Raw genomic sequence first — 13,636 nt, 5'->3', positions numbered from 1 at the left:
TTTTATTAAAGTGCTAGTGCCATTTACTAATCTTAGAACCCTAATATCTCAGTAAATATTAATGGAGAAGAAAAAGTTTATATAACAAAACATCCTTATTTAAATTGGTTATATTGGTAAAAAAAATCTCTGGCGCCTTAGTAAATACTATGGGAAAATTCGCAACTTCGTACTGCTCTAACTCCTAAATAAGTAGGTTTTTCAAACAACTTCATTCTATAAAAGATGCTTATTTTAATGCAATCTTTCATGTTTTTAAATTACAAACACTCAAAAATAATAAACACGGGCGCGCCATCTGTCGCAGCTGTGGTGCTTTACTCAGGCCACACGCTACAACCATACCGACTTTTGTGTCAAAGTGACAGTCAGCAATGTCAGATTCCACATTGGTCATTAATTTTGGAATCAGCACCCCCTAAAACCTATTTTACGACACCCATGATGCCTTTTGTGTCAAAGTGACAGTCAGCAATGTCAGATTCCACATTGTTCATTAATTTTGGAATCAGCACCCTCTAAAACCCATTTTACGACACCCGTGACGACTTTTGTGTCAAAGTGACAGTCAGCAATGTCAGATTCCAAATTGGTTATTAATTTTGGAATCAGCACCCCCTAAAACCTATTTTACGACACCCATGACGACTTTTGTGTCAAAGTGACAGTCAGCAATGTCAGATTCCACATTGTTCATTAATTTTGGAATCAGCACTCCCTAAAACCTATTTTACGACACCCATGACGACTTTTGTGTCAAAGTGACAGTCAGCAATGTCAGATTCCACATTGGTCATTAATTTTGTAATCAGCACCCCCTAAAACCTATTTTACGACACCCATGACGACTTTTGTGTCAAAGTGACAGTCAGCAATGTCAGATTCCACAATGTTCATTAATTTTGGAATCAGCACTCCCTAAAACCTATTTTACGACACCCATGACGACTTTTGTGTCAAAGTGACAGTCAGCAATGTCAGATTCCACATTGGTCATTCATTTTGGAATCAGCACCCCCTAAAACTTATTTTACGATACCCATGACGACTTTTGTGTCAAAGTGACAGTCAGCAATGTCAGATTCCAAATTGGTCATTAATTTTGGAATCAGCACCCCCTAAAACCTATTTTACGACACCCATGACGACTTTTGTGTCAAAGTGACAGTCAGCAATGTCAGATTCCACATTGTTCATTAATTTTGGAATCAGAACTCCCTAAAACCTATTTTACGACACCCATGACGACTTTTGTGTCAAAGTGACAGTCAGCAATGTCAGATTCCACATTGGTCATTCATTTTGGAATCAGCACCCCCTAAAACCTATTTTACGACACCCATGACGACTTTTGTGTCAAAGTGACAGTCAGCAATGTCAGATTCCAAATTGGTCATTAATTTTGGAATCAGCACCCCCTAAAACCTATTTTACGACACCCATGATGACTTTTGTGTCAAAGTGACAGTCAGCAATCTGGCCCCGTAGCCGAATGGCATTTCTCCGACGCCAAACGAAAGCGATACGCCGCTGGCTCTGTCGCGCCAATACGCAAGTGCGATAGAGATAGATATCTACTAGCGCTTCGTTTCGTGAGCGTTTCGTGAGCGATTGTGCCATTCGGCTAGCCACCCTGAGGTACTACATATTTGTAATCTGAAAGTAATCAAGTCAATAATTTCAGATATTTTAAATCGACTATGATTCCGAATTATTGGTAATTAATTATTGTATAGATGATTAGTGATTCCTTTATATGTAATGGTAATTTACCGTTTCACTTGATTACATTACAAGTAATCTGACACCCAGTAGTGGATTACAAAGTAAAATAAAATGACGTCAATTCGTTTTGCCGTGTTAGACGGACAAACAAACAGACACACACACTTTCCCATTTATAATATTAGTACCTATGGATAAACTTAAATATACTCGAACTTAGGTTCTATACTTATTTATTCGTTAATTATTTTAATTAGTTTCAAGTTTTTTTTATACTTATATATGCTATAATACTGGAATCCGAAACAAAATGTTAGTTTTTAATTTAACTGTCTTGTCTATGGTCCGATTTCTGTCAAAAATGTCAAAATACTTCTATTCGCATTGAGTTAGGTTAAACTTGTTCAATAATTAAAACAAATGCTTCTTAAATAAAATAACGAAAGGTCCAATAAAATAAAATGACGTTAAACCCAAGAAAGTATTTCATTAGAGATATGGTTAACAAACCAACCCCATTTGATGTTTGGTTGCAAGGCACTATCGAACAAAATGTCGGTAACGATATTTTAATAATATCGGATACTTTTGGAAGAGCGAAAATAACAAAATGTGAGACTGCCGACGGCGTCATCGATAAGGCCTCTTTGCAAAAAGGTAAGAAAATATGTTCTTAAATATTTTGGTTTTAAATGTGGTACTGGTACGGCATTTGAAATTGTCAAAAAAGTTGTGGAATAAGTATATATAGTATATATAGTTAGTAAGTATATAACGTGTTTCCGTATCACTCAAAACCTCAGACACCCCAACAGATTTTTATTTTTTAAACTCATCTGAGTATTCATCTTTAATCTGATGGTTACTTTTTTTTTTTATTAATTTTTAGATTTCTTTATTGACTTAGCTTTAAATATATCAATATCTTCAAATTGCTTTGTATGTATGTATGTATAAATTTAAACCCAATATTCAGAATGACAAAGTTGTAATTAGGTACGAGTTCAATTTGTTATGACTTATGATAAACATTAAGATTAAACTGATAAACAACGTCAAACTCGTAGCGGAAAAAATAATCGCCCAAGTAACCAGCCAGTATTAATACCCCTAAATACTGAAAAAGGTAAACAACCTCTAGCAATGCGATATACACAATGTTGTATTACGAATACAATAGAATAGGCACGTAAAAAATAACTAATCATACTAATTTAAATAAAAATATTACCCCCATCAAGATATAGCTCAATCGATTCTACTCTCGATTCTGAACAAACGGTTTTCAAGTTTTTAGTGTTAAGTGAAACACGGTGTATAGTATATGTAGTATATATAGTTGTGGAATATATAATACTTAACTTACTGAGTTTTGTATACGTACTTTATTACTTGTATTGTTTAAATATATCAAGATCTTCGCTTTGTATGTATGTATAAAGCTTTATTGTACATAAAGGAAACAAGAGACACAGTTACAGAGTCAGTAATATACGCTTTGCATGTTCCCTTTCGCTTTACCTTGCTTACCCGATTTGCTTAAGGCCACAGTCGTCAGAATTGCTTTTAACTGCTTAGTTGAACATCCTTGTATTCCTGTTCTTTTAAACTATGCTTACAACTTCTTGTTTTTGTAATTTTTTTTTCAGTTTCCTTTGCGCTACGTCAGTTGCCTCATCATTCGCACAAATGTGTTAGATTTAATTTTCTTCATAACGTGACTTCTGATAACTGCTTTTTTATACATATAAGATTTAGATTTAGTTTAGTATTTGTTGTTTTTCAGGCAAATATTGCTGTATTCTAGGCACAGCCGTCTCGACAAAGGGCCTGCCTGAAGTGCAAGCATGTAAATTCGTAGATCTCAGCTCTCAGCCCGACATGAAAGAAGCGTGGGAATATGAAGTTAGAGAATCAAACTTACTCTTTGAAGGAAAAATAAAAACCTTAGTATAATATAAACTTTTTTTATTCAACTGTGATAAAATCCATCACCATTCCATAACAGTAATGTGAAATATACTTATTCTGTACTTATTACATTGCTTAGCCCATTAAAAATATATAAAATCAAATACATTAGGAATAACAGGTTGCTTTTACCAAGATATAAATAAAAACATAATCGTTAAAACTACTGGAATGCTTCATAAGCTTTAACGTTGTATACATTTTTATAATTGAACCAAATTCTGCGAGAAAAAAATACATTTGCTTAATTTTTTTGATAATAACTATTAATAGAAACAGGCACTTCTGGTAAAAAAAAATAACAGCACAAAATCCCTACATTGCACCGATTATATTTGCGCCGAATAAATACGAGTACTAGCTTACTGGCCGAAAATATCACTTACAATTTGGCTTCCGATTTCAAAAGCGGGCCTAGTTTTTGGGCCATCATGATATTGCCGCTGATCTTTAGTTTGCCCTTCATGAACGCGGTTTGTGGGTTGAGGGAGCCGCCGGCGATGGCGATCAGGTCGTCGTCAGAGACGGTCATAGTGACGTCGGGCTTGGCTTTCGGGGCACCTTCGAAGACTACGGGCGTCTTGAGGTCCAGAGCTGTAATGCAAAACATAATAAATACGTGAAACTTGAGTGTATTGTTTAATAATCGAGGGTTTAGCTCAATTTGTAAAAAAATGCAAGGTGACTTCGGCCAGAATCCTAGTCATACACAGACAAGTGGTTAATACTAAAATAAATAAATCTGTTATAATGCCTTTAGGTTGACAGTTCAGGTGGGATAGTCAATATTTGAATCCAGTACCGGAGCCAGTGGATGGATATTTGTAAACCTGGCGATTGTATTTATACTGAACTTAAAAAACACTTAGTAATAGTCAAGACGAAACAAGAAAACCCACAAACTAAGAGCATACAAGATACATAATTAAATCCAACTTACTCCACTGTTTGACGGTCTTCCCATTGTCGATGATATTGTAAAGGAACACTCCACCAATGGATTTGGCTTTGGCAGCGTTCTTCTTGACCTCCTCAATGATCTTGGCGAATAGAGCGTCGCTCTTCAGAGCTACGCCGGAGGCCTGAGGGGCCGCGGCGGGCGCGGGGCCTGAGGCGGATTCAACTTTCTTCAAGTCGATGTAGGCACCTGAAAACATATAAATATTACAGTTGGATTTATTCACATAAAAAATACCACACTGCGTTCTAAAACCGATGAAATACTGATCAGCTCAGTAGCATCAAAGACATATGTAACTCCGTATAGACGGATAAGGTCTAAGAAAAAAACGTACCTCAAAGCCATAGAGAAAAAGGTACGGTGGCCAAGATGGCGTTACACCTTTGGGGAACGCTCAGCTAGATGGCGCTAATATTAATATTTGACATTTTAATACATATCAAGCTAAGAATATGGGCTAAATTGTCAAAACTGAGGTTCAAAAGTTTTAAGCTTGTGTCGAGAGATGGCAGTCTATGCACTGTGATTACACATTTTACTTTGACAGTAACTCTCTATAATACTCTATCCTCTTTGCCAAGCCAACTAAAAATAAGAAACATTGGCGTATCTCCTAGTATTTACAAATTCAATATGCGTTCGTAAATATCTCAATACTGACAACACTACTAGACTAATAGTGACTACCGATAAACTACGAATTAAAAATAAACAGGGACTTATCAAAACTGACGATAAATCTTCGGACCTATCATTATCAACAGTCGATGTTACCAAGCTTCACCAAAATTATCAAAAAAGTGCAAGTAGTATCATATCATGCGACAGATGTCGCCCGTAAAAGTTTTGCAACACCTATAAATCATAATCTGGATAAAGTTGTTCGAAACTTTAGCACCCGTTTATAAGCGTATTATTTAATACCTTTATGTGTATTATTTTACATATGGAGGTAATACGAGTAACAATAACTGACCTGCGATGACGACATTCCCGGTCTCCTTCACCTTAGTTTGGAAGTGTACGCGGTTGCCGTCCAGCCACATCTCTGTAGCGAGGGTCTGGCCAGGGACTACGGGCTTCACGAAGCGCGCCTTCAGTGCTTTCACGTTGGACGGGTTGTTGCCCGCGTACCTATGAAATAAATTAAATTACAAGCGAGAAGTAATGAAGATATGTCTGAACCGTCTATAACAAAATAGTGTGGAAAAACTAAGAAACTTTCACTAGCAAGTGTTTAGCCGATATGCTAAGAAGCGCGAGGCAATGCAGGATGGCCTATCGAGACCGCCATTTTAGAGTCGACGTGTCAAAGGTAGAGAAATCTTCAGAGCCTGCCATGTAAGGTCATTTTCAGAAATTGGGACCCAAAATTAGTGACAGTTGATAACAGAAATTAACACGATGTCAGGTTTGTGACTACAATTAAGAATAAAATTTGCCTAAAAATCAAGTTTTTTCATATTCTAAATGTAGATTATTGCTTATGTAATTAACACAAAAGCAATATTTTTTATTAAAATTTCATGCTTAATTGTCGTCACAAAACTGACATCGAGTTAATTTTTGTTAACAACTTTCACTAAACAACTAATCAAATTATTTTATTGAATATTTTTGATTGCCTGTGTGGTGACGGGTTAAGAATTTCACCACCCCCTTCTTCCCGTGGGTGTCGTAGAAGGCGACTATGGGATATGGGTTAAATTGTGGCGTAGGCGAGAGGCTGGCAACCTGTCACTGCAATGATGCTAGCACTCAAATGGTTTTCTAGCTATTTGAGTGGCCGGCTTCAGAGAACAAAATTAAGCAATGAGAATGGTACCAGTAAGATTTCTGAAGATTCACCCGTCTCTCGTGGCGTTCCACAGGGTTCTATACTGGGTCCAATTTTATATATTCTATATAGCGCAGATATAGTAAACTCCATCCAGAACTGCCGATATCACATCTATGCCGATGATCTCCAAGTATATCTCCCAATTAAGCTAAATCAAATTTCTTCTGCAGTAAATAGCATTAACACTGACTTGTCTCGAATAGTTCAATGGTCCAATAGAAACAGTTTATTTTTAAACCCCTTAAAATCTAAATTTCTAATATTAGGTACGGAAAAGCAACGGCGTCAAATTAAAAACTGTAATCCGATTATTAAGATAGGTTTTGACTCTATTGAACAAGTAGATGAAGCTCGAAACTTGGGTGTTCTCATGGATGGCAAATTAAGATTTCACAATCATGTTTTAGAAACTTCCAGAAATTGTTTTTACCGACTCAAAATACTGTACCGTGTCCGTAAATATTTATCTACCGATGTTCGAATCTATCTCTGTGAGTCTTTAATCCTCTCTAAACTTAACTATGCAGATTCAGTCATAGGTGGTTGTCTGTTGGGTCAAACCAAAAAACTAATACAGCGAGTACAAAATGCTTGTGCTCGTTTCTGTTTCCACATACCACCAAGGACTCATGTTACACCTTTCCTTAATAATAGTGGGTTAATGAACATGGAGTCACGACGAGCACTGCATTTCGCTTGTATGCTTTTTGGCATTGTGAAAACTTTAACACCCCATTATTTAGCAGCTAAGCTGGAATTTTCCCAACGTCACATAAGGGGTGCTAGTCGCCTTGCTTGTCCTCGGCACAATACATCTGCATTTCGTGGCAGTTTCAGGTACTCTGCCACGAAGTGCTGGAACAATATACCGCCACCCATCCGCAACTCAGCGTCTGTTCAATCCTTTAAAATTAAGTATAAAAAGCACATTCTGAATTCTCAAAAATTGTGTCTAAATTAAGTGCCGATTATATAACATCTCTGTTTTTGTGTCAAAGTATAAAATAATAGTAATAAGTAAAAATAAAAACCTGTTTCTCTTGATTAAGTGTCGTGGCTCATTATAATGTTTAGTTTACTTAGTACAGTATAACTTGTCGTTATATTATGGTTATTATTTTATGTTATTATATCCTGTAAATTATACATATTTGTTCCGTTTGTATGTAATGGAAGGGTTGCCACGGAAGACCAGCGTCAAAGTATCCAAAAGGTACCTTGACACCAAGCTGAGTGGAAACCTTTTCAGTGACGTTTTATTTCAATTTTTGTGACATCTTTTTGTAATTTATATTCGTTTAAGCGTCCTGAATAAAGTTTTTTCTATTCTATATTCTATTCACTGCAATGCCACAGTTTCGTTTTCTTTCAACCCCTTATTTGCCAAGAGTGGCACTGAAACTTTAGTAGTTTCATGTGCTCTGCCTACCCCTTTATGGGATACAGGCGTGATTCTATGTATGTATTTTTGATTTGTTCTTTTTTCAAGTAGTCACACTACTATACATAAATTATAAATTGAAATAGATATCATACACGAAAGAAAAAACGGCAAAGCCCACTGGTGGGTTTTTTCTTTCGTGTAGGTATGATATCTATTTCAATTTACAACTTTCACTAATTTGGGGTCCCAATTTTTTAAACTGCCCGTAATAATTTTGACTGTGAATCATTATCTTCACCCTAGGAAGAAACTGTACTTACTTGACAAGCACGTGTCTAGCCGATATGCCAAGAGATGCCAGGCCGTGAAGGATGGGCTTCTGATGGCCCATCGTGGCCGCCATGTTGGGGTCGATGTGGAGCGGGTTGAAGTCACCGGAAAGCCTGCCATTTAATCTATTTATATCAAAGTGAATTGATCTTCGTCTATATATGTATAATTAATGTTTACATATTGGTGAAATTCAAGAACGACAGAGGCTGTTTGGCTAATTTTAATATTAGAGTATCAGTAGAAATGTGGGGATCCAAAGAAAGCATTGAGAATAATCGCAGATGTTTGCACAAACTTCGTTCAGTAATCGCGAGTGGCAGGAGACTAATATGGCAGGAAAATAATAGTTATACACGTATCCATGGTTCTAAACAAAATGAAGCCTTCAGCTAATAGCACTATTCCTCTAAAATGTCCCTCGAAACGTCAACAAGTATGAAAAGGTAGATAGCGAAATTATGATGTGTGCGTTAGACAATGCGCTCCGCGTCAAAAACTGAGAAATAATAAAAAAACTTACATAACAGATCGGTAAAATTTTTCGAGAAAACTTGCTAAAAAATCAAGTGCGATGAAAAACTAAAAAAACCAAATTTTTGCAGGTTTTTGAAAATCACGAAGGGAGCACAAGTTATGTTTCCTTGCAAAACATAGTATTTTCTACTCCCGTGTTATTCGTCATTTACAGTGTCTTGCATAGATCGTTAAAACCCTACATAAAAGATGCCCGCCCCGCCCGGCGCCCCGCGCACCCACGCATACGATATAGCTCTTAAAGTATTGTTAGGAAGCCTTTAAGGGATATAGCGTGGGTGCGCGGGGCGCCGGGGGCTGGCGGCGGCGCGGGGGAGTGCGAGCGACAGGGTGAGTGCAGGTACAGAGGGGAGGCCGACGCGTCAAAATACAGGAAATAGTGCGAATTTCACGAAAGTTATTCTAGAAAATTATTAAAAAGTAAGTGCATGGTCGTAGAAAAAGTATTGTATGCAACGGTGTTTAACTCGTGGCGTCTTTATTAACAATTTTCGGCTTCGCCTCAAATTGTTACTCGTACTCGTCTTTTTTGACCTCACTTAAACGCCAGTTGCATAAAATACTATTACATTCCTCCAAGGACCCTAAATAATATACCAAACATGCTCCTTTATGCCATTCTTTGTTGTTTTATTTTTCTTTTTAACCAGTCTATAAAAGCAAAAATCAGACCTGTACAAGGCCGCCTGGTCCTCAGCAGTCCTCTGCTCGAGCACCGCGTCGGGCGCGCGCCCGGGCGCCGCCACCACGTCGGTGGCCGCCTTGCTGCTGCGCGGCCCGCCGAACCCGCCCTGTCCCAGCACGAAGATGTGCTGCTGTGTACGATAGACTAGCTCTTTGTCCTGGTATATTTCGCCTGGAAAAAAAAAACGAGGTTATAAGTGGCGTTTCAATGTCTAAATGGTCCCTATGTTTCACATGCAATAAGGATACATGGAAAGTGTAATGAAGCCCTTGTCATGAGAATATCTAATTGCTTTCTTTATTACACTTGAAGCACTGGTCTCATCAAAGGTGATTCAGGCACTGAGAGCGAAGAAACGAAAAAAAGATAGTCACCATCGTGGAAATAGAAGAGAGAGTCAAAGATTTACAGTTCATCGCTCAACGAACTATAAAATAGCACCGCGCCCCTTTTATTTACACGGCAGCGACTCTTTTGTTATACTGATAGCTAAGGCTTACTCACTTGGTAGAACCAGGGCCTGAAGTATAGGTTCCCTATACTTCAGGCCCTGGTTAGACATCATCAGTAATCGCGATGTTGCCCTTTCTAGGCTCAAACTCCTCACGCGTTGATTATGACGCTCTGTGCTTCTTATTGACCAGTCCAGGGAACTGAGAGCACATTCAGTTACCACACAACGTCGCTGCCTATTTCACTCGGTAGTTCTAGTTCCCATGCCACTCGTAGTCTGTGGCCAAGGTTTTTTTAAAAGAGAATGTATAATACTCACTGTTAACGAGAGCCACAGCGCTGGAGCCCTTGTCCAGTACATCGACCACGTAGGCGCGGGTGGTAAACGTGCCTTCGGTGCTTGGGAAGTCTCCTACAAACTCGATATACTGCTCGCCGTGGAGTACCTGTGAAACATTGGACAGAAAATAAATATGATTATTCCGTGTATATTTCTATAGAAAGTGTCTGGTGAGCTCCGGCCTATCACGTAACTGCTTCTTGAAAAAATTGGCACGTCGGCCCGCCCCTCCTCCTGTTCTAATGCGAGTCATCGTTAAAACTCATCAAGTATTAGGAAAAACTTCTTCTACTCCCGTTATTATACGCTGTGAACTAGATATTCTATGTGTCCGCAGGTCGACATGTTTCTTTTTTAAGGCTACCCGTCACTACCGATTTCTTAGCGGAGGCGAATTACAAACCTCGTATCAGTGAGACATCGAATAAATGCCCTGACCGGGATTCAAAGCCGTAGTCCGACTTCCAAATTGAATATTTCCACCTCTCTGAGCTTAGACAGCCCTTGATATTTACTCGTTGCTCTTGGTTCAAGGAATACCATGTAGAAAGCTGGACTGATCTCATTATACCTGTCTTCCGTTCGTTGCCAGTCGCTTTCGAAAAAAACAAATGCCAATCATGAGACATGGATGCTTAGTGAAGATTCTTGGCTTCTTGGGATATAATGGGGACTTACATTAGAGAAGTCAGCGAATTTCCCAAGGCTCTGCATGGCCTGGTTGACGATGGGCGATTCCATGCACATGCCAGCGAGCACGAAGAAGGTGGGCAGCGCTACAAAGTCCTCGTGACCCTCGTAAAGATACTTCAGGTCGGTGGGGTTCGCTACTGAAGCGCCCACTGTAAACAAATAAGACATTTTACTTAGCGTTTTTAGGCTTCCGTAGTCAACTAGGAACCCTTATAGTTTCGCCATGTCTGTATGTCCGTCCGTCCGCGGATAATCTCAGTAACCGTTAGCACTAGAAAGCTGAAATTTGGTACCAATATGTATATCAATCACGCCAACAAAGTGCAAAAATAAAAAATTGAAAAAAATGTTTTATTAGAATAATACGGAAAACTACGGAACCCTACACTGAGCGTGGCCCGACACGCTCTTGGCCGGTTTTTGTACAGGCTCTTAGTTATTTTCGTGTCAAATCTTGCAAGGTAAATTAGACCCACTTTGACCCAGATTGACTGAGGCCCACGGTAAACTTAAAAAGGCTTGTGTTATGGGTACTCAGGCAGCGATATACATAATATATAAATACTTATTACTGGCGGCTGGTAAAAATTTCTGCTAGGTAACACTGAGCAAAAAGAAACCTACCTCAACATTAAGGTACTTTACTAGTAATCAATTTTAGGGAAGCCTGTGAGAATCGGCTTGTATGGACCAGCCGCTGCTGATACTTAATTTACATAGAAAACTTCAATGACTCAGGAACATTTACCTAACCCACAGACCAACCCCTATAGACATCCATTACAAGACGACTCGCGGTCGCCAGCCTTCCTAGTATTTGCACTGATATAAGCGCGGGCGCTTGCCGTGCCCGATCAGTATCGACCAACAGACCCGAAAGCAGCGCGTGTTTTTCGCACAAAAAAATTGGAAAAGGGTATTTTGATGCCTTAAAGATGTCCACCTGTAGTGTCAAATGGTGTGGAAAGGTAACAAGAAGCTCAAATTTAAAAACAGACGGCATTACATTCCACAAATAAGTCATATTTATAATTTATTCAGAGCCGGCATAGGTCAACTTACATTGGCCACTTACGCGTCAGTAGAGGGACAGTCATACTTCTGTCCCTTTTCATCTGGCGCGACTGCCCGCCGTCCTTGAAACGGCCAATCACAGCGCGCTTAACACATTCCCCGCCCGCTCCTCGCACCCCAAACACTGGTGACTCGTATCGCGAACAAAATATACAGGATTGCCACTCTATAGGAGGTTCTCTGTGACCTAACCTTACCGGGATTTGAACCCAGGGCCGCGGCTTAGCAGGCAGGGTCACTAGTGTCTACCCGCTAGGCCAGACCGGTCGTCAAATACCACCTTGATTGAACAAATCTTCACATCCATATGTACTATCGAAGTAACTGATTCATGACCCACTGGCAGATAATAGGCTACTTGACCCTTTTTCAAAGTATGTCTTATATTATTAATTACTGTCTAATTAAACGAAAAAAAATAGTACCCATATTTTATTACGACTTAAAAACCCGCAAAAAAATTATTTAAAGTTGACTTTTACGTGATCAGGCAAAAACAACATCAGTCATATTAATCTATAGAATATCTATGACATGACGTCAGTATATTTAGAAAAAAATATTTCACATTGTCACACCCGTCAAGAACTATGAATTTTAATACAATAGAGGTTGCTTCTATGGAGATCAGATTACTATCTCTAATTTCCATAGTTGATCTGAATTATGTGACGTCACTCCATTGGCCAACACCGTTTTCGGAGTCCATAATTTAAAAAAAACATACACACATCTTTAATTAAAAATACGTAGTCATCACTCACTTTTAATGCCCGCAAGCTATAAATATTGATTTCTTAAGTCAAATACTACAGAAAACAATAACTTGATGTGCTAAATTCGATACGAGTCTAGTAGCCTATTCGTTTGAATCTTTAAAACCTGTAAGATCTATCTTATAATGCACTTAGGTAGTTTTAAACACTAACTCGACCGCCGACCGCTCGACGACCGGTCTGGCTCAGTCGGTAGTGACCCTGCCTGCTGAGCCGCGGTCCTGGGTTCGAATCCCGGTAAGGGCATTTATTTGTGTGATGAGCACAGATATTTGTTCCTGTGTCATGGATGTTCTCTATGTATGTATATAAGTACGTATTTATCTATGTAAGTATATATATCGTCGCTTAGCACCCATAGTACAAGCTTTGCTTAGTTTGGGGTTAAGTTGATCTGTGTAAGGTGTCCCCGATATTTATTATTTTATTTATTAACTAAATTTTGTCACTCCACACATGTCAGTGTCTAATAAACTATAACATTAGTTCGTACATTATGACGGTTTGGCAAAATGAGCTATTGGACTGAAGAATTAGTTTCTGCCGAGGTAGAGTCAAATGGATGGAAACTAAACTCTGTCAAACAAGTTTGTCAGTAAATAAGAACAAAGAAAACTATATGCATCCTTTTCTTTAGGGTGCTAGAGAAAAGGATACCTATAGTTTTCTTAGTTCTTATTTACTGACAGACTTGTTTGACAGAGTATAATAGTACAGGAACAGTACTTGGAAACAGGTTTCAGTTATTTATGACGTTTTACAGTGATGCAAACGTGTATGATCCAGGATTTGCAAGAGGGCCGTATACTTGTTAAAATAAAACTTTTAAAATAAATTCCCTAAACCTGTTACCAGGGAAAACATAGG

General features: G+C 38.6%; 2 protein-coding genes across 2 annotated transcripts in view; one reads left to right on the top strand and one right to left on the bottom strand.

Annotated features, from left to right (window-relative positions):
* The first annotated feature begins 2,089 nt into the window (after positions 1-2,089).
* On the top strand, positions 2,090-3,683 carry LOC125234390 (recQ-mediated genome instability protein 2-like). The gene is made up of 2 exons (XM_048140601.1): positions 2,090-2,382; positions 3,512-3,683. The coding sequence occupies exons 1-2, from the start codon at positions 2,187-2,189 to the stop codon at positions 3,679-3,681; spliced, it is 366 nt and encodes a 121-aa protein (XP_047996558.1). The 5' UTR covers positions 2,090-2,186; the 3' UTR covers positions 3,682-3,683.
* Positions 3,679-13,636, bottom strand: part of LOC125234388 (peroxisomal multifunctional enzyme type 2-like) — a 44,837-nt gene continuing 34,879 nt past the window's right edge. Inside the window, exons 8-14 of the mRNA XM_048140597.1 lie at positions 10,905-11,068; positions 10,206-10,332; positions 9,421-9,604; positions 8,202-8,324; positions 5,634-5,791; positions 4,637-4,843; positions 3,679-4,290 (exon numbers count right to left, since the gene is read on the bottom strand). Of these exons, the coding sequence (XP_047996554.1) occupies positions 4,079-4,290; positions 4,637-4,843; positions 5,634-5,791; positions 8,202-8,324; positions 9,421-9,604; positions 10,206-10,332; positions 10,905-11,068 (1,175 nt within the window). The 3' untranslated portion in view covers positions 3,679-4,078. The remainder of the gene's footprint in view (positions 4,291-4,636; positions 4,844-5,633; positions 5,792-8,201; positions 8,325-9,420; positions 9,605-10,205; positions 10,333-10,904; positions 11,069-13,636) is intronic.

This window comes from Leguminivora glycinivorella, chromosome 16 (assembly GCF_023078275.1).
Source record: "Leguminivora glycinivorella isolate SPB_JAAS2020 chromosome 16, LegGlyc_1.1, whole genome shotgun sequence".
NCBI lineage: Eukaryota > Metazoa > Arthropoda > Insecta > Lepidoptera > Tortricidae > Leguminivora > Leguminivora glycinivorella.
This window is presented reverse-complemented; position numbering and strand designations above follow the sequence as displayed.

Coding starts and splice junctions, on each gene's coding strand:
- LOC125234390 (XM_048140601.1), top strand. CDS start 2,187: ATGACGTTAAACCCAAGAAAGTATTTCATTAGAGATATGGTTAACAAA. Junction 2,383..3,511: donor TAAGGCCTCTTTGCAAAAAG/GTAAGAAAATAT, acceptor GTTGTTTTTCAG/GCAAATATTGCTGTATTCTA.